This window comes from Pseudonaja textilis, chromosome 3 (genome assembly GCF_049901715.1).
Source record: "Pseudonaja textilis isolate UNSWEBS1 chromosome 3, rPseTex1.2, whole genome shotgun sequence".
NCBI classification, from domain to species: Eukaryota; Metazoa; Chordata; class Lepidosauria; order Squamata; family Elapidae; genus Pseudonaja; species Pseudonaja textilis.
Window position 1 is genome coordinate 137,754,212 of NC_141992.1, and position 21,876 is coordinate 137,776,087.

The window sequence follows — 21,876 nt, forward strand, 5'->3', positions numbered from 1 at the left end:
ATAGAATACTGAAAACAACTCTCTTCACAATACTTGTTTTCTTAAATACAGCCTTTCTGGAGATGTTATTCTGTTCTTCAGTGCAAGGACTTTTACTGTTTGTTTAAATGAGACAAAACCAATGCTTTGTTTTAAAGAAATATTTAATGTGGAATATTAAGTTTCATTATTTATCTGATGTTCTAATATCCTGCTTTTGTCCCTCTGGAAATCAAAATGGCATTCTTTTCTTTGTATTTGGTATAAGTACTTCACAAGGGATAAGACATTTGTTAATATGAGGGTCAGACATTATTAGTTTGCAGATGAAATCCAGTTGTGTATCTTGATCCAGGCTGAACCGGAGATGTAATAGAGGTTGTATCCTGGTGCCTACTGACTGTTGGGATGTAGAAGAACAAACTCAGCCTTAATCTGAGCAAGACAAAGAAGCTGTGGATACAGAAATGTTCTGCCTTCACGGATATTCAACCTATAGTTCTCTATGGGGTTGCACTCTTTCTTGCAGAAATGGGTTGTAATCTAAGAGTCCTCTTGATTCATAGAACAAGTGGCAGCTGCTGATAAGGAGGTTTTTGCAGAGTTATCTTGTGCCAATTACAACCATTCCTGGAACATCCCTGACCTTGTAGCAATCACTCATATCTTAGAGATCTTTTAGTATAATTCACTAAGGAGGTTTTACCCTTAGAGACAACTTTAAACTTCCAAGTGGTCCTGAATGTATCTGGCTCCAGTAGTGATAGAGCATGAAAACTACCCCATGTAGAGTACAGTAACAGCCTGCTTCATTGCATGGCTATTAGTTTACACTGGTGTAGTAAGGTACCAGTTGTCACCTTTAAAGCTCTACGTGGCTGAAGAGCTGTATATCATTGAAGTCACTTTTTTTTTCAATGATTTCTGTGTAACCAATAATATCCTGTTTCTCCAACAATACGGCCTCCCCAATAGGAAGTCCCAGCATGTTTTCTTGGCATGAAATGAAATTAAGCCCCTCCCCCCAAATTAAGGCCTATATTAAAACATGCGAAATGGGGAATGGCGGGAGGGCTTGCCATGGCGTTTGGAGCAACGCTGCGGCATTTGGCGCGGCCAGCCAGGGCTCCTCCCTGCAACCGGAGCCTGGTGGAGACACTCGGCTTCAGATGCTGCTTCCCTGGCCGGCAGGTCCAGCGGAGAGAGCCCGAAGCCGCCCGTCCTTTCCACCCCTCACCCATCCTGTCCCTGTCCCCGCGCATCTCCAAACTCATTGGCAGCTCCAAACGCTGCATCGGGCAGAGGCGCTGATTTGGCGGGGCTCAGCTCGGAGGACACGGTGCGGGCTGTCGCCTTGCCTCCCTGTCCACGGATGGGTGGGCGCTATCACTGCCTTGGGCGGCCTCTCCCAGTGGCCCCTTCCAAGTTGGGCTGGAGGGACTTGGGAAGGAAGCCAAGCTCGAGTCAGCCCGGTTCTTTAGCTTGGCAGGTGGGTGCGCACCAGTGGCTCGCTTTCCTGGCTCTGCCAACCCCCCCCAGCTCCGGCACGGCCCTGGCGGGATCAATGGAGGGTCCAGTGGGGAGGCGCTCACTGCTTTGGCCAGAGCTCTGCCGCCAGGCAGGAGGGCCCGCCTGTCAGCTGCACTGAGCGCCCCAGGCGAAGCTCTTCGCACTCTGCCCGGTGCCAGGCAGGGATGGCGGCTGGGTGCTTCTCCCGGGGTGGGCTGATCCTGCGCTGTGGTCCCGGGAGATTCACCTCCCCACATGGGGTTGAACTGCCCTCTCGGGCAGGGGAGTCTTTGTCGTACTGGTAGTAGGGTGTCGTTTTTAAAAGAACGGGCTTTGCCTTCGAACGATGCCCGGGAAGGCGGCGACAGGAGTGCCTGAAGCCAAGTGTCTCTGCTGGGCTCCATTTGCAGGAAGGACCCCTGGCCGGCCCTGCATGGCTGCGCCAAATGCGTGGCTGCGCCAAACACCACAGCATTGCTCTAAATGCCGCGGCAGCACGGGGAGAAGGGAAAGCAACGGTCACGGAAGGTCTCCCGATACAAAGTGCCCCACCAATGCAGAGGTCAACATCCAAGCCGTCGCTGCCCGCCTGCCCAAGGATGCAAGGTGGGGGAATTAAGTCACCCCCGAAAAGACGGCCTAGCCATTTTTTCGGGGCTCAAAAAAAAATAAGACCCAGCCTTATTATATGAGAAACACGGTATTAGATAGGGGAGACTCTCTACAGGTCTCTTCTTTAAGGAACGTCAAAATCCCAGAGTTAAGTCTTTTCAATGGCAGTCCCCTTCCTAAAATCAAATTAGCACCCATTCTGTTATATTTTAGGAACGCCGCTATAACCTGGCTTTTCAAGACAATCTTTTGGGTGGAACTTTTAGGAACTATAATCCCCCATCCTGAGTTTCTAATCTGTTTGCTGCTTATGTGTGTCAAACTTTTTGTAATTATAACTGCAACTTTTTTGTAATAAGGAAATATAAGATGTTCAGTGTCTTGGATTTGAGTAACATAAATAAGCCTCATTAATTCAGTAAACATGTCTATTGTTAAAGATAAAGAGTTTTCCTGTTTACAGTAGTAAAAGAAAATGCTGCAATATTGAGCTCATGAATTTCAACATGTTTGAATCCAGCCATTTGGATTATAATCACAATTTATGATAGTACTCGACTTTGATTTCTTTTGCATGCTGTGATTAAATAATCCATGGTTTAGTATGATAAGCAAGATAGTCTATCCATTATGATCTGAGAAAGAATTCTAAACTGAAGATAATAGTTTTCTAGTTTTTCCATGTAATTTCTACTGTCCAGGACTAAATTGTGAAAGCCTTCAAATAGCCTGTCATCAAATTGGAGCATGGTGATGTAGCACAAATAATTACAAGCTTCAACTTGTAACTGTGAGGTCCAAGTCTAGTCACAAGGTAGTCAAGCTCCAAATGTACTGAAAATATGAATGGAATGGCAAAAGAAAATAATGAAAATAAACAATGTTGTTGCCTTATGTCAGGGGTGTCAAACATGATGCATCCATGGGCTGGATGCATCATGTGCTGGCCCCACCCCCGCCTAGTTTAGCGAAGGGGAAGAAAATCCCGATACGTTACATGACAACGGGAGTTTGACACCCCTGCCTTATGTTCTATAAAGTTGGCATTGTATTTGTACAGTGAAAGGATAATAATAGGTTCTGTGTGTTAACCTACATCACTCTACTAAGGCAGATCCTCCATTATTTTTTCCAGTATAGTGCTATCCAAAAATGTTCAGCAGAAGGTGAAAGGAACTGGAGTTCTATATATCTGGGTGGCCATCAAGATTAGAAATGCTAGAAAACTATTTAAATTATAAACATCAAAGATAAAAAATATAGAATGAGAATGTTACATGTAAAGTGTAGTATTATCTTGGAGTCTATTTTTAGATGACTTGCCTATTCTATGGATTTTTAATAGGTAAAGCTCATTTCTACAAGCAGACAACATTTATAACTTTTTAGGTCCTGAACACAAATCCAGGCATGTTAAATTAAGATTAAAATCAAGCATTACACAACATGTATTGTTAAAAACATTCTCATGATGCCAAAAAAATCTATTTAGAATTCCTCATCCACACAGTCCCACACAGTTTATTGCTCCTGGCAGCAGAGTCAGCTACTGATAAGGGAAATTGTGTTTATAAACTATTTTTAATTCTTAAATAGGGATGTACAACACACAGTCTTCAAAGCTTGCTGCCATATTATAAATTTTAATCTTATAGAAGAGGGAAATTATTAAAATGTCAGAATTGTATTTAAATTTAATTTAAAACAAACCTTACTGTTTGCATGCCATTCAAAGCCACATACAGTTATTGGTTAAAAAAAGTATTTAAACTTAGATGTCTTAGACATTCCACAATTCTAGATTTTTCATACCTTTGATCTGTAAATTTTCAAATCAGTATAAAATAACAAGATATTAGACATCTATATTTGCCATGCAACTGGAAAATCAACATTAAAAATATGGTAATTTTTATATTCTACAGAAAAATATTCATATCTTAAAGGTATTCCAGTCTTCAGATAAGGACTTAGCAGCTACAAAGGGCTTTTCAGAAAGTCACGTGGCTATGCAAGAGTTTACTAATATAGGACAAAATTCCACAAAGTAATAATTCTATAATATACAGCAACTGTGAGATTGACTATGATTTAAAAATCAGTATGTCTGCATGGGTGAAAACTTTTTCTTCATTTCATGTAATAAAAAAACAAGAATTTAAGTACTATAAGTAGATTATATTTTTTAACTGCAGAAAGCAGGATCATTTTGCAGTACCTGGAGAACATGTTTCTCTATTACTTTTAAATAAGGGATTGCATTTGTTTTTAAAATTATAGAACCCACCTATTTATAAAAAAGCCACCCAAAAGATTAGTGCTTTGTACTAAACTCTAGATAATTAACTAAATCGCATTCCTCCCAAACTTTAAATAAATTATCTCAATAATAGTCCTGAAAATCTTTTGCTAATGAGATTAAACCAACTAATTTAATGTGGACTAAGCAACAGCTAGAACAGAAACTGCTCTTGCAGAGAAAGGTCATTTTAAAACAGGCTTGAGACCTGAGATACAGATGGTAGTCAAGAATACTGATTTGCTGAAATACTATCATAAATTATTCACATGAAAGTCAGCCTTCTGGGGCTCAGATATATTTGCATATGATGCATCCCTAAACCATAGGCAATATTCTTTATTATCAAAATACATGTAGTCCTCTATTTAGGACCACACTTGAGCCCAACATTTCTCTTAAGTGAGACATTTGTTAAGTGAGCTTTGCCTCATTTTATGATTTTTCTTGCCACAGTTAAGTGAATCACTGCAGTTGATAAATTAGTAACCCAGTTAAGAGAATCTGACTTCCCCAGACTTTGCTTGTCAGGTGACAAAAAGTGATCACATGATCTTGGGCACAGCAATGGTCATAAATATGTACCAGTTGCCAAGCATCTGAATTTTGATCATGTGATGCTGCAGAGGTGGTATCTGAGAAAGATGGCCGTCACATTGTAACTCTGAATGATCACTAAGCCAACTAAGTTGAGGACTACCTGTATGGTAAAATATTAGCTAATTGACAAAAACAGGTGCTGATATGACTCCATTTTCTTGTCTCTGTTTTATGAATAATTAAATGCAAATGTTTGAGGATATCACTATCATTTTAAGGCTTATGTATTAGGTTTTTATTCTGCCAAATTCAACATGATATAAAGGATATCCAGTTAGATTTCACATATCCAGTTAGATTTAAATCCAGATTATCCAATATCATGTGCCTTTGCATTTTGTTCTAACCTATTGTGTTAAAAATACTAGTTATCTGACTTTCCTGAATTATTAACCAAGTACCATCTTTCATTAAATAAATGTATGTGGTAAGATTCTTTTTATGTTGTTGCTGTAATTATTTTAAGACAGCTTTAAGGTACATGTACTTTTTCTCATAAAAATACCTTGTACAATTTGTCAGTGTAAATGGATATGAATTTATATTACATTTAATTTTACTTAACAGTAAGATAAATGTGATATGAATCAATTATTGAGACTTTTCTTCATTAAATGTTTTCCAGCAGAAGCTGGAAAGCTTGGGAATGTTTTAGCTTGGTTTCCTTCACAAAATAGAGGGGTGGATTCAGTGGCCAAGTGCCAGCTCCAATTCTTTCTGGGCTTTCCCAAAGTCACCTAGTCAGCTACTGTGAAAATTTATACTAGAAAGGCCTGCAGTCAGGACCAGCATTTTTCTTCTTTGTTTTTAATTCCATGCATGCTCACTACTATCCTAGCCATTTGGGAATAGACTTACTGAACTCAGCAGGCTAAGATGAACTGATTTCTATTTGGCAGTGGCACCGATCAACATATTTAATTTTACTCAAAGTAACCCTTACTTATTCCAATGGCATTTCCACAAAAATCCAACAATTGATTGCCACTACCCCTGGGCAGAAAATTAAAAATGTCTTGGCATGCCTGGAGGGGCTACCGGGTTTGGCCTGCAAAACTCCAGATGGTCGCTAAACGGCAGCAAGGAGAGAGATGGAAATCCCTCATTCATTCCTGTTATGGTTGAGAAAGGAGAGAGTGACAGTGTGTGTGTGTGTGAGAGAGAGAGAGAGAATGAGAAAGTGAGACAGACTGTGTGAGAGTTTGTGAGAGAGAGAGAGTGAGAGAGTGAGAGTTAAGTCGCAGCCCCTCATCCTTTCCTGTTTTGCGACACCGCGGGGCGAGGAAGCCGGCCAAGCTCTGCTGGTTGCCGCCTGGCCCATCTGCAGCTCCAGGCCCGCCAGCCCACTTCCACTCTCGTTCCTTTCTCCCGCCCCTTTCGCAAGCGGGGTAACCGGCGCGGACCCTCGCCGCCGTCCCCTCACGCGCTCCGTGTCACTGGCAGGCAAGCGCCTCCCCTCTGCTCTGCCACGCCGCTCAGCTGATTGAGGAGCACGTTCGCAAGCGGCGGCGGCAACTGCTGCCACCGCGGAGTTTAGGAGTACAAGGGAACCCTCGGCGAGGCGAGCAGCTTCAGCGGCAGCCGCCGCCCGAAAGGCTCGCGGCGCAGTAAGCGACAAAAAGCCAGAGCTCTCCCTCTCCCTTTGGCGTCACACGCGCGCGTGCGCGCGCGAAGCCTCCCGAACTCTAGGCCGGGCGACTCGGCCGCCTCCTCGCGCGCGCCTTCACGCACAACATTTACGGGCTTACACACACACACCTCCGCGCGCGCCCGCGCGCCCCGGCTCGTCATCACCTTCGTCGGTTCCAATCGCTTTCTCGTAGTCGCGCGAGCTTCCACAGCCTAGTCGCCGCCGCCGCCGCCTCTCCCCCCCTCCCCTCCGGTTGTGTGGCTCCCGTGCTCTCAGCATCTCGGACTGTCACTCCGGTGTGAGAGGCTATTCGCATAAACGCCCCGTTCTGAGAGACCTTCGTTTCCTTCGAGAGAGAAAGAGACAGAGAGACCAAGGCCGGCATGTCCGGGCAGCAGCAGCAGCAGCAGCAGCAGCAGCAACAACAACTGCCGGCGACGGCTCCTCTGGCGCCGAGCAACCCGACTCCCTCGCCGGCCTCGGCCGCGCTCCTCCTTCACCCTCCGCCGCCACCGCCGCCACCGCCGGCCACTTCGGCCCCGCCGCCTCCTCCTCCTCCGCCCGCCGTAGTGGCGGCCCCGGCGGCGGCGGCGACGACGACGGCAGCGGCAACAACAGTCTCGGCTGTCTCCTCGGCTGGGCCCATGTCTGCCGGGAGCGGCAGTAGCGCCCCGGCTCCTTTCCCTCACTGCGGCGATCCAGCCCTCAACGAGCAAGAGAAAGAGCTCAAACGGCGCCTTAAGCGGCTCTACCCGGCCGTGGACGAGCAGGAAACGCCGCTCCCTCGCTCTTGGAGCCCGAAAGACAAATTCAGCTACATCGGCCTCTCTCAGAACAACCTGCGCGTCCACTACAAAGGTGAGGGGCGGGGGGAGAAAGGTGAGGGGGCGACGGACAAGGCCGAGGCCAGCCCGCTTTGCTCTCCGGCCTTCCCTCCGGCAAAGAGACACCCAGGCAGGCAACCCAGCAGGTTGTGTGACAGGATGGTCGACAGAATGGCAGAGGCCGGAGGTTGTCGACTTCTTCCACTGTCTAGAGAGCGAAACCCCAACCCGAGTATTTCCAGGTCGACCCCTAAAACACCCATCCCGGGTCGGCCAGGAAGCCGCCCCCCCTCCCAGCCCCCCTTGGCACCCGCCGCTGCCGATGGACGACACCCCGCTTCTTCGTGCATCATTTTTTTGTTTCCACCATCAGCAGACAATACTGACGCCACCACAATCTCTCCCGCTGCCCACTTCCCAAAAAGCCGAATGGCATATTATTCTTTCTCCCTTCTAACAATCCAACCCTGTTTTTGACGCCTTTTGTTTTGCTTTGCTTTGTTTTTGTTCTGCTCTCTCTCTCTCTCTCTCTCGATTTCCTTTCTGCCCCATCTACCTTCACCTTCGGTAACTTCGTTCCCCTCAACCGGATTAAGAGCAATCGGGCCTGTTATTTTAAGGGAACTAGGCCTGGGATTAGCTGTTTTTAAACCTGATACTTCATCTCTTTAAAAAAAAAAAACATCCCTGGTTTTCTTCTCTTTTAACCCGGGAGGAAACGTTTTAGAAGCAATCGATTGGAGGGTGGGGGGAAGGAGGAGAAATGTTAAAAAATAGAACAACAGGAAACAAATCTCATTGGATCCTCTTGAGAAAAAAAGTTAGGAAGCCAAGTAGACTCCCTCTCAGCTTCATTTTTTTTTTCATCTTCCAAATATTGGGAGGTTTGGATGAGCTTTTATTTTCTGTTTGTGGGTGATGTGGGGAGTAGGAGTGTATAAAGTGTGATTTTCTTCAGAAGTGAATATTTCTCTTGTTGAATAACAACTTGGGGTCAGGGGAGGAGAAAGCAAGTCAGTCAGTGTGACGTGTCCAATTAAAAATAACCGGTTTGGGCAAGAAATGTGTTTGTTTAGCAAGAGAGTAAAGGTCAGCAAAAGTTGGAAGAATAAATGTAAAATCTTTCAAACGGGTAAAAATGAAGAAAGAAAGCTTTTGTTTTGTAAATTCATCCGGCATGATAGTGAACTTTAGCTGCAATATTGGCTGATGAAAAATTAATTCCTTCAGATTTGGTTTCTGTTATCTGTTTATCTTCCTTCTTCTGATGTTAATATCAGGAAGTTAAGAGGCAAAATCTGATGGACAAAAGAAGTTGTATTTTCTCTTGTGCTGAAATCATTTGGGACAGTTTATGTTTCCTTCTGCATTTTAGATTTATATGTGTACACATGCTCCACACATATACTTATTCATCTAAAATGGAATCGGAAGCAAGATAGACTTAAATGAAGCAAGAGAAAAAAGGAGACAACTGGTTACTGTAGAAAAAGATTCATCTATTGTTCTAAACTTAACTTTTAAACTTACAAAGCACAGGCTTTGTAAAAAAATATGTAAGAGTGTGTGTGTGTGTGTGTGTGTGTGTGTGTGTTATATGTATGTATGTATGTGTATGTATATGTATGTATGTTATGGCTGAGATATATACATACATACATACAAACAGGAGCACTTCACCTAGAATGCAGGAAAATGAAAACAAATAAGAATCTATTATATATAGCTTCTGATTTACAGCAAATATGAAATTCTCAATATTTAGATATCAGCATGCATCTTTCAGAAAAAGAGGTAGAGTGTCCTGATATGCTGACAGTCTCTTTAAGCACTGGAAGAAGTTTTCTTGTTTTGATGCTGAATTCCTACATGGTGAAATAATATTTTTAAGTTTGGAGTTTTCCAAGCCAAGTTTTTCTTTGGATGAGTCCTTTGTATGTTGTATGGTAGTACTGTTGTGTTTTATTTGAAATACATAATAATTTAATGATTCAGATATAAAGGTAAAGTACTAAACTATCACTAACCTAAATGAGAATGATGTTCTGTCCTTGAGTTACACACTTCTTATCCCTGTGAGAAAGATTATAAGTAATTGCTTCCATTTTTATTAATTGCCACTTTTCATATCATCAAAGGCCAGATCAACTTTTATTTATGTTAGTTATGATTAGAAATATTCAGAATTTGAGAGTGTTATGAATCTATGCTCACTAACCATAATCATACTATAGGATTTGGGAGAGATGCTAAACTGAAGTTAAACTAAAATAGAAATGGATGGTTTTGAGTTGATAGCAAGGGAGAAGGTAGAGGCTAAACTTGTTGGGTTAACCATGATTTATGTACTGTTAAGTCTGAAAAGTGCTTAACTTCCTACGGATTTGAGCTTTGAGTTAATATGCTCCTTATGATTTGCATTGTTAATCAGGAAATATACTTTTAAGAATAATTTGCAACTATCCCATATTCATTATTTTATTTTGTATTATACTTTTTGTGTGATATTTTATTAAGTAGTATAGTAGGTAGTTGGCTTAGTATAAAAGTATAATAGTGTTTTTTTTCTTTTTCTGCAATGTTCAAAAATAGTTTCAGCTCAGAAAATTTGGATTGAGCTGATTTCACCTATTAGAGAAATAGAAAACTACATAATTCATTATTCATAATAATTACTGTAATTCAAACAGATTTAATTATTTGAGGATATATATAAGAATATTGAAGATTTGACTATACCTTTTGAATTTTTTCTTAGAAAAAGTTTATTTAGAAAGATAAAATGTAAATCAATTCAGTTCAAACAGGTATAAATCCTAAAGAGACAATTGGCAAGTGCATCTTTTCCAGTCTCAAATATAAAAAATAATTCTTCATGCACATAGTTGTTTTGCTGTATAAGTTATATTATTTAGTAGTTTCAAACACCATATATTAAAAGATAGCGGAAAAAGATATCTAAAAAACTTGTGTAATAACTAAAACTAGAAAATGAACTTATTCAGCAGAGGAAGGCATTGTATTTTGATATATAATAATATTTTGAATAAGTTCAATAATAAATTTAACTGTTTTGTTATTAGTTACATAAATGTAGCATTTTAAAACTATAATAAATGTTCCACTAAATTATAAGTAGATTATTCAAATAGTGATTCTACAGCAATAAGATTATGTGGGAACCACATAAACTGTTTTCTATAAATGTCTGTACTAATTTTTAGATAGCTGAAATGCAACTGCTCCTGATTAAAATCATCCCAGCTGAACATTAACTTATATTGAACTAATATTATAGCCATGTTGCTAAACATCTTTTTATAGCTTAAATACAAATTAAACATATTTGTTATTGCTTAACCCAAACTGCATATGGGTTTGAATGGATAGCAGTGTCATTTTTCCCCTGTTCCTTCTATTGCATAAATACCACTCAAACTGAATATTGCTCTTTCAACCCTATATTTTAGTGGGCTGTGTGCTATATTTTGGTTTTCTAGCAGAAGATATGATTGTTTGTATAAAAGTTTAAATCTGTGTTAACTTTTGTTTTAACTTTTAAAACCATTATTCTACTCTGAAAAAATAATGTACATTTATAATTTACCATAGGACATATAGAACCTATGCCAGCATAAAATAATGTGGTATAAAATTTGTATTTCAATTGCTAAGTCCTATTTTGATAGTTGGTTCTATACCTATTGTTTAAATGCAGGACAAAATAAGGAAAATGATCGGTGGATTCCCATGGATTACTTTCTCCTTGCACTTAATGTTATCTGCCAATGGGGAAAAATATCATTCACTTTCCCTGATTTGGAGAAAATGATTTGAATTAGATTGAGCAAGTTTAGGCAAGTTTAGCTTTTTGTCCGATTATGCAATTAACACAGGTCTAAGGTGCCGTGGCACTGGATCCTATTAGACAGATTATTTCTGAATACAGATCTAGTACTTTTACGGAAAGAAACTTAACCTGTATCTAAAATTAATCCTGATAAGTTACACTAATAGAAGAAGAACATAGAGAGGGACAGTCTATAACAAGCAGGAGGGACAATCCATAACAAGCAACATGTTCATCCTGAGTGCTGCAAGGGACTTTCAGTGCTGGCATGCAGATATCCAGAAGTAGCCATGGTGCCAGAATGCTTTAGCAATATAGTGCTGCATTTCCCCACCATCAGCATCATAAAAGTACAGCTTCATGAACCTTTTATTGGCAGAAGCATTGGAAAACCTGCAATGCATACAATGGTGTCAACAACATACAATTAGTGGGTAGAAATCAACTCATTTTCCCCAGCCTTTTACTCAACTTTCTGAGCAATTAAAAGACTAGCAATCTCTTTATAAGGACCTTATGTAAGGCCTAATAAATACTTCAAAAAGCACCAATCAGGCAATTCAAGAGGAGATACATATGGAAATATATGTATAGTGTTACCCTGATACTCTAAATTGCTTTGAAATTCATCGAATTTGGTACTCAACACATTTTGACATAAACATTTTGTCCTGGTACTCATGGTACTCAACACACAAGCTAGAACTTGTCAATGTCGGCTGCCTTTTGACTAATTATTCCTTATGGGGAAATTGTTTGGTATTTATCGTTTTTGGTACTCATTGTGCCTCCCACTACCAATTAACAATGAGTACCAAGGTACCATTGTATTTTTAACACATACGTACAATCGCTTAAAATGTAATCACACATTTTACATCTTATGCGGGTATCTAAATAATCTTATATCTTTAAAACTATTTAACCATGATTAATCTTATTTATTGATTTGAGAGATGATTTTTTTTAGTAAATACTAAGAGCAGATGTCTTTTTGGAGAATAAAACAAAAAATAATATTTAATTACATAAAAGTAGTAAAATACCCAGTTTTCGCTTTAAAGTAACTAATGTTAAACTCTTTGTAAATTTCTTCAGGTACAAGGGAAGGTTGTAAATGAACCATTGTTTTAATACAGTTGTTTTACAGACGGATCTTCCCTTGTTTTTTGATCAAAGTGATGATGAAAATTATGGTTTATTAAATTTGTATAGCAGTCAACTTCCAACTAACCAGGGCAATTCACAAGAAAAAGTATTAAAAACAAGAAAAAAATACAGTAGGCGAAAAGAGAAAGAAAGAAAAAGGTGGATGAGAGAAATTGATCCGAAACAAAAGAGAAAATAAACTTATAGAATCCTAGAGGGGACCTTGCCAAAGCCTGGACATAGACACATGTCTGCAAGAGCTTTCAAAACATCAGTAAATTGGGGTACCATCCCAATCTCAGTGGGACCTCATTGCAGAAGACAAGCCACTACTAAACTGAATGCATGTTTCTAGGGTTCCAACATGTTTAGCCTCTCACATATACTTGATTTTGGAGCTGTTTAATTAATGAATACATTGTCTTCAATTTCTAGAATATAATTTAATATATTTTTCACAGGCCATGGGAAAACTCCAAAAGATGCTGCTTCTGTTCGTGCCACTCACCCCATACCTGCTGCTTGTGGAATATATTATTTTGAAGTAAAAATTGTCAGTAAAGGAAGAGATGGGTAAGATTTTCATATATATTATTGTGAATATAGTTTGATTTGTACAGGCTGACATTTTAATAAAAATTAGTGAAGTGCGTGCAATTGTTGTTTCTAATTTTCTCCATATATTTAAAGTTGTTCAGTTTATTCAATTGAAGAATTGTTATAGGCTGACATTGTTCATTTTTTTCAATAATCAATTTCTGTATAGTCCAGAGAAATCAAATTCTTGGCCTACTTACTTTACAAACACTGCTAATTTAATACAGTAGTACTGTTAAATTAATGGTATACATACTACCAAACCACTTCCTAGATTAAAATAGAATTTTTTATTTTTCATTTCTGCTTTCTGATAGTGTTTAGTAAATTCAAATTTAGTAAATTTGTGGCTCACGTGAAATAATCTAATACAGCCTACAATTTCAAAATCCTGATTTCTTTGATTCAGTCTTGGTCTATAGAAGAGTTCTGACTACCTGAAAAACCATAGCAGGCTTTGCAAAACATGATGATAATTATGGTCCCAAAGTGAATAGGTCTAGGGTCTTTTTTATAGAATAGACGTTTTAAGGAGTCAAATTAAGTGATTATCACTAGGATTCCAATCCCTCATGCAGTTACTGCTATTGAGCCAAATTTCATCTAATCTGTATCTGTACCTTTCTCTTTCCTAAGGGTAAAAAGCTTCCTTTTGTCTACATTGAATTTCATTTTGTTAGATAGAGCCCAGTGTTCAAATCTGTGGGAATCCATTTGGCTCTTGGGCCTGTCTTCTGAGGTGTTGAGTATTCATGTCAGCTTGGTGTCGTCTGAAAAATTGATGAGTTCCCCTTCTAGCCCCTCATCTAAATTGTATATGAAGATATTGAAGAGTACTGGGCCTAAAACAGAACCTTGTGTTAACCCTCTGCTTCCTTCCTTCCATATAGATGCAATTCCATTGAGGAGTAAACATTGAGTGGGTTTGTCAGTACAAATCCATCTGGTGATGATGCTATCTATCCCACAATTTTCTAGCTTACCAAGATGTAGGTTGTGGTCTACTTTTTCAAATGCCTTCCTGAAATCAAAGTACCTGTGTTTCCCCAAAAATAAACCTGGGTCTCATTTTCTTTTAGGCTTCAAAATAAGCACTAGGACTTATTTTGGGGGGTGTTTTATTCCCCCCCCCCCAAGTACAGGAGGCCCATTTCTGTTTGCTCATGGCAGGGCAGGAGGCCTTGTGGCACATCAGTTCCGCCATGAGGCAGGACAGGTGGAGCTGTCCTACACACCCCATACCAGATAACCTCAGGGACCCCGCAGCCAGGCTACCCATGCCCCAACATCTGCCTCCCCTCGTGGCAGAGGCTCCAGCATGCCACTCCTCCGTTGCAGCTGCGAGCAAGCAGAAGTGGGCTGGCAGCCATGAGGGCTCCTGCTACACATGGTTGCCAGTGCTGTCAGTGCTGCGGCCATGAGGCAGGTGTCGGAGCATGGATAGCCTGGCTGCAGGGGCCCTGAGGTAAGCCAGTGCAGGGCACATGGGGCAGCTCCACCCCTTGCCTCACCTCATGGCCGCGGTGCCATGAGCAACCAGACGGAATGGACATGTGGCTGACTGTGCAGGCTCTCAAATAGGGCTTATTTGGGGGGGGGGGTAGGACTTATAATTAGGCGCACCCATAAAGCATGCTAGGGCTTAATTTCAGGATAGGTCTTATTTTTTTATACTATATCCACAGTATTTCACTGGTCCACTAATTTAGTCACTTTGTCAAAGAATGAAATAAGATTTGTTTGGCATAATCAGTTTTTGATAAACCCATGTTGGTTTCTGATTATAACTGCATGCTTCTAGGTGTTTGCAGATTGGTTGCTTGATTATCTTTTTCAGGATCTTCCAAGGTATTGATGTCAGGCTGATTGGTATGTAGTTTTCTGGATCTATTTTTTCCCTTTTTTGAAGATGGGAATAAAATCTTCTGGTAATTACCCGCTGCTCCAGGATCTTTGAAAGATATGGTTCGATAGTTCTGAGATCACGCCTGCCAGCTCCTTCAGAAGTCTGGGATCTAATCCATTAGGTCCCAGTGATTTGAACTCATCTAGAGTGGACAAGTGTTTTCTTACCATTTTCTTGCCTATTTCTATTTGAGTTCCTTGTCTGTCTTTTACTATTCTGTTTTTGGTAGGTTGGGCTATTTTTTTCTGTTTGTGTAAATTAAGCAGCTCTGCATTCCTCCTGCTGACGGTCACTTTCTTGTCATTTTCTCCCATTAGTGGGCCAATGTTTATTTGACTTTTTTCTTGTTTTTTATATGTTGAAAGAAACTTTTGAAATTATTTTTGACATTTGTTGCAAGTTTTAGATCATTCTGAGCCTTAGCTTTCCTGACTTCATCTTTGCAAATTTAGGCTGTATGCTGGTATTCTACCTTAGTTATGTCCCTCTTTCATTTTTTATACTTATCCTTTTTGTCTTTTATTTTATCAAGAGAGTTCTTTGTGCAGCCATGCTAAACATTATAAATAGATAGATAGAGGCATTCAACAAAGTAGACCACAACCTACGTCTTGATAAGCTAGAAAAATGTGGTATAGCATCATCACCTGATGGATTCGCAACTGGCTTACAAACTGTACTCAACAAGTAGTCCTTAATGGGTCTAAGTCTACATGGAGGAATGTAAGCACTGGAGTTCCACAAGGTTCCGTCTTAGGCCCAGTAGGCCCAGTACTCTTTAATATCTTCACTAACAATTTAGATGAGGGAATAGAAGGGGAACTTAACCAAATTTGCAGATGATACAAAGCTGGCAGGAATAGCTAACAAGAAGATAGGTTGAAGATCCAGATGGATCTTGAAAGGCTAGAACACTGGGCCATATCTAACAAAATGAAATTCAATGTAGAGAAAAGTAAAGTCCTAAACTTAGGCAAGAAAAACCAAAAGTACACATATAGACTGGGTGAAACCAGGCTCAATAGCAGTAACTGTGAGAGGGATCTTGGAGTCTTAGTGGACAACCAGCTAAATATGAGCCAGCAGTGTGCAGTAGCTGCCAAAAAAGCTAGTGCAATCCTAAGTTGCATTAACAGAGAGATATAATCGAGATCAAGTGAGGTACTAATACCACTCTATAAATTCTTAGTAAGGACACGCCTAGAGTACTGCATCCAGTTTTGGTCACCACACCATAAAAAGGATGTTGAGGCTCTAGAAAAAGTGCAGCGAAGAGCAACCAGGATGATTAGGGGACTGGATAGTAAAACATGAAGAATGGTTACAGGAACTGGGCATGGCTAGCCTAGTGAAGAGAAGGACCAGAGGAGACATGATAGCGGTCTTCTAATATTTGAGGAGCTGCCACAGAGAGGAAGGGGTCAGGCTATTTTCTAAAACACCTGTAGGCCAGACAAGGAATAATGGATGGAATCTGAACAAGGAGAGATTTAACCTGGAAATAAGGAGAAACTTTCTGACAGTGAGAACAATCAACCAATGGAACAGCTTGCCTTCGGTAGTTGTGGGAGCATCATCACGTGAGACTTTTCAAGAAGAGATTAGACTGCTATATGTCAGAAATGGTGTAGGATCTCCTGCTTAGGTGGGGGGTTGGACTAGATGACCTACAAGGTCCCTTCCAGCTGTGATTATCTGTGATCTGTAACCTCTGTTTTGTTTAGCAAAACCAGCTAATGCACTTTACAATGCTTGTCTTTTGCTTTATTAAATCATCGCTAATGCCAATAGTAATATGGGATGAGGGTGTATCTGAGCAGCCATATTAAAATATATAATATAATATAATATAATATAATATAATATAATATAATATAATATAATATAATATAATATAATTAATATAATATAATATAATACAATTAATATAATACAATATAATACAATATATAATCTTGGATCTTTTGATAGAAGTAGTACAAATTGTGGATATAATAAGTTGTATTAAGAAAGTCCACTTCTTACAGTTTTCTCTGATTGGAATAGTATATCTTTAGCTTAATATTTGTCATAATTTAATGCATGTAAGTCTTAATGTAATGAAAGAATAAGTGGATATGCTAGCTAGTGGAAATATTTAATCATATTGTTTTTGTTGCTTGTGTGGTGCAATTCTAGAGAACATACTAGAACCTGAACTTGGCTATGTTTACTCAAACAAAGTCCTGTTAACTTTCTTAGAAGTGTGTAATATTACAATAATAGGTGCAAAACTGTAGCCAATTTTTAGTAGAACTCTATAGGATTACCCTGTAAATCTGTTATTTTTTCATATAATGAAGATAATTTTTTTTCAAGAAACGTTCAGGCTTTTTGTAAGGGAGTTTTAATCTATTTGTTTTAATTCTGGAGTTGATATTAAAATGAAGATCTGATACTTTTTTAAACTCCACATCTGAATTATAATCATTGGTTTATTTTATTAATTTATTTGCAATGGAATTTGAGTTTTGCATTATTAGAAAATTAGACTAGAATATCTGAGTGAGTGTTCTTATATTTATAATTCTTCAAATAATTTTATGTTTCCTCAACCACTACCATCATTTTGTTATTTTACTTCATTATTCAGTCTATAGAAATGCAAATAGGATCTAGATGCTTTGCCATTTTCATTTGTGGGGGGAATCAGTATTTTTTTAAATAGCCATTAAAGAAATATTACAGTGTCATATAAATAGTTTAATGTAGTTTTATTATGGATCCAGTTCCAGTTATAGTATGTTTTATAAAATATAAAACTTGCATCAAGTTTTAAAATCCTTTAAGTTATTGTAAATACAATTTGAGCTAGAAAAACCTGTGGAACACCAATTATTTAGCTAAAATTGCAGAGTAATATGAATATTAAATATAGCTTTAAAACAAAGAGTTGTAGTAATCAGTATGAATAAATCATGACAAAGAGTCTTAAAGAGTATTATGTTTCTTCTAATTTTGAGATAATTCAACAAAATATTATTATTTATTGGACATCAGAGAAAGTTCTTAAAAGGTTGGGTGCAAATTTTATTGTTTAAAAATGGAAAATTATGCAAAGGCAATTGCCTATATGGCTTCTTCACTATTGTCTTGGTTTTGTTTGATATCCATAGTATTGTTAATAAGGTTTTGGGGAAAATAATGTAAATTATATACCTCTTGAAACCTAGTTGCCAAAGAAGTGATGAAAATTAGATATTGGCTTATCAGTCAATAGTATCTTGCAGATCAAAACAACAAATACAATTTTAGGCTATATCAACAAAATAGTAGATGATTTCTGAATCATAAGAATTAGTAGTTTATCTTGCAATGGTGAATCCCATCTTCAGCACCACTGTCCATTTTTTACAGTGGTAATGTATGTATTTAAATGTCTACATTAAGTCACTGAATAAACTTATTCAACACATATTATCAGTATGCTGATAATATTCAGTTGTATATCTTATTTCCAGACCAAATAGGTGAGGAAGTACTGTCTGGATGTCTGAGGCTGAGAGTCTCAGTGAGGAGAAATATGTTTAAGTTTAACCATAGCAAGACAAAGTGCTTTGTATTTGGAAACTATAATAGCTGATTCCAGAGACTTCCTACCTTCAGGCCTGGCTTGGGGTTGATAGGGGAGAAAAGGTCCAGCACATGGTCCCAATTGTGTAGGGTTGCTGTAGAGCTTGTTGCTCTCTCATCTTTGGTTTAATATCTATGTAAAGTTTTGTAACTTTACAAAACTTCACCCTGTGGGTGAGGTCATCCAGGTGCTTTTGTATTCTGATTAAAATATTTGTGATTTTAATAAATTAAGCATACCCCAATAGCTTAATATAAAATTGTACAGTTTAAGAAATAACAATGTTGTTAATCTTAATATCTGGGTTGGAAAGCATATAGTTTCTGTTCTATTGTTTATATTCAGCTTTCCTCACATAACACTGAAACCTTTCCTTTGAATGCTATAAATACATTTAATTTTGAATACTTTTACATTGTGTAACACTCAAGTTAATCTTTGGTTGTGTGAAGCAGTTCTAGCCTGAGAAACTGGTTGATTGACATTTAAGTTTATAATATTCAGTTTATTAACAATAAATTACTTTGCATATAATGATCTGTCAGAATCTTTAATAAATTTGGCTCATTGTTAATAACTAGTTGGTTTATGCTGCCCAATCTTTCACCATTGACTCCTGCCAACAAAAGAATCTAAATCTGTCATTATGGAAGTTCTAATTCTGAATTTGTGAGGCGTCATCAAGTTGCTTAACTAAGGACTAAATAAACAAGGTTATTTCTATCTATGCTTCTCTTAGTTTGTTGTTTTTCTAATTGGAATCCGAAACCATCTTTTTTGTTAGACAAGTAACAGAGATTTCAATATGAATATGAAACTAAATAAGGCCTTAGTAGAGATGCCTTTGATGAGAAACAAATAGGAGCAGTCAGATTACAGTTACATAGTGGCTTCTTTTAAAAATCAGAATTTGATATTAAAACTGGTCACTATTAACAAATAGTGTATTTGGTTATTATACCTGAGGATGCAGGATATGGAATAACAGTTATAAATTAGAGGGAAACATTATTTTAAAAAAACCTAATAAGAAGAAAATGTTATATTGGGAGAATGGATTTTCTTTGCTCGGTCCATGCAGAGCCATCTGGTGAGGGTGTTTTAATTTAGAGATGTATACAAAAGTCAATGGCCTAAATATTTGTTTACATTATTATTGCATTTTTATGGGTACAGTAATAATAAACAAGTACGTATGTTAACCCCTGAAACTGTTCCCACAACATATGGCGTAAGTTGAGCACTACTTGAAATTATGGTTTCTTTGTTTAATTGATTTATATAGCCAGACTACTTGACATACAATTCAAATTTATGCTATACTTCATAAGAAGCCCAGCCTGATTCATGTTTCTAAACATATAGGACAGCTATGGTTTTGATTAGTGTCTATTAATTGCTTATGGGCCAGCATATGAGCACAGTTCAGAAGGACATTGAGAACAGCACAAATTGTTCCTAAATAGAACAGTCACCTCAAATTCAAGGTCTAGACCAGGGTTTGCCAACCTTTTGGACCTCAGGGACCACCAAATTCATAATTTTAAATCCCGTGGACCACTAATATGAATCCAGCATGCCGCTCGTTGAAGTGCCTGAACTCCCACTGACACGATGGGGTCCTTCAGGCACTTAGCTTGGCTGCCTGTTTCTGCAACTTTAAATACTCAAAGAGTCATTTGGACCCATTTCCCACAGAAAACAAAACACCAGGAACTCTCTCTTTCTCCCCCCCCTCTTCCCCCCTCTCTGTCCCTGGGGGTGGGGGGAAAGGAACCTCTGAACTGGTGTTATTTCCCGCCTCCGCACATCGAGGTGGTCGAGCGGCTGCTAGAGACGCCCTCATATGAAGATGTTGCAAGGGGGAGTCTCGACCTGCCAAGCTTCTGCCTTCCCGCTGGGCATGTGAGCACTTCTGGCAAGGATGGAGAGAAGCACGGTGGGAGGAGGTTTGGTGGCTGCCAGAGGAACAGTGAGCGCTTTGCGGCTCCTGAGTGGAGGGGTCCATCCGCCCCGCAACCTCTTCACCTGAGGGCATCACTGGCAGCCACTTCCTGCGGCTCAGGAAGCCCGCACTCTTCCCACTGCTGCTCAGCCTCCTCAATGCACAGAGGCAGGAGGCAGCAGCCATGACACAGGTTTGCTAGGGAGACTGCAGGATTGCTCCACCTCCATGCCAGCCATCTGGTCTTCAGAACATGGTTTGTCGGCCTATGGACATCAGATTCCCACCACCCAGCACCAGTTCAGAGGTTCCTTTCCACCACCCCCTCTTCGGAGGCCAGGGAACACCCAAAAAGGGCTCCGATGCCATGATCCAGCGCTCTACCCTCCCTCCCCGTGCGCATCAGTCTATCCACTGCAGATATCAGCCCTGTTGCAGACACGGGTGCGCTGCGGAGCACCAGAATTTTCTCACAGATCACCAGTGTTCCGTGCCCCACCGGTTGGCGACCACTGGTTTAGATGGATTTATCTGAGTAGCTGTAAAGTGCAGCATATACCAAGGTAAAGCACTGTACCTGCTTTGTTCTGTATAGGCAGATAATCACATAGAGATATGGATATAAATTCAAGAATGGAACTATCATCAGCCACCTCCTCTATGTAGAGGCCATCAAACTGTGTGCTGAGAGTGAATTGACTCACTGATCCATCCATCCATGAATCTACAGTGAAGAGATTGGGATGTCGGATTTCATTTGGACTCGAGAAGTGTAGCCGAATAATAATAAAGAGAGGAAAGGAGCTGACTGATGAATGAAACTACCAGCAAGCCACATAAAACCCATGCTGACCAGCCTCAAGTATCTTAGTATCCAAAGGTCACATGGGGAGGCGGCAAGGAAGACACCAACACCAAAGATAAGACAGGTTCTGAACAGCCAGCTCATAAAGAGCAAGTTCCATGCCATCAATATGCATGTGCTGCTAGTCATTAGATACCCTGCCAATATGATGAGCTGGCCAAAGGAGGACATGGAAGATTATGCTGTGAACCAGAAGCTCCTCACAATCTATAAAGGTTTCTACCCAATGTCCCAACACCCAGGTGTAGTACACCAGTTGGAAACAGTATCTAAACCAATGTCCTGGATGAAACCTATAACATCTGGGAATACATCAGTAAGATAACACCCAAACATGATCTGCTGAGAAAATATCTGAGGCAGCAATGGACAAAGGAGGAAGATCAAGCAGAGGAAATGCCATTGCAGGACAAGATAAGGTGGTGGGCTACAACCAGTTTAACAACTGGTTCGGTGAGTGCGCACATGCCTCAGGCACTTGTGTGCAGCACTGAAAAT

At 39.6% G+C, this 21,876-nt stretch overlaps 1 protein-coding gene across 1 annotated transcript in view; it reads left to right on the plus strand.

The window, feature by feature from the left end:
• Positions 1-6,461: 6,461 nt before the first annotated feature.
• The window catches only part of RANBP9 (RAN binding protein 9), a 35,739-nt gene continuing 20,324 nt past the window's right edge, over positions 6,462-21,876 (plus strand). Inside the window, exons 1-2 of the mRNA XM_026699547.2 lie at positions 6,462-7,487; positions 12,914-13,025. Of these exons, the coding sequence (XP_026555332.2) occupies positions 7,013-7,487; positions 12,914-13,025 (587 nt within the window). The 5' untranslated portion in view covers positions 6,462-7,012. The remainder of the gene's footprint in view (positions 7,488-12,913; positions 13,026-21,876) is intronic.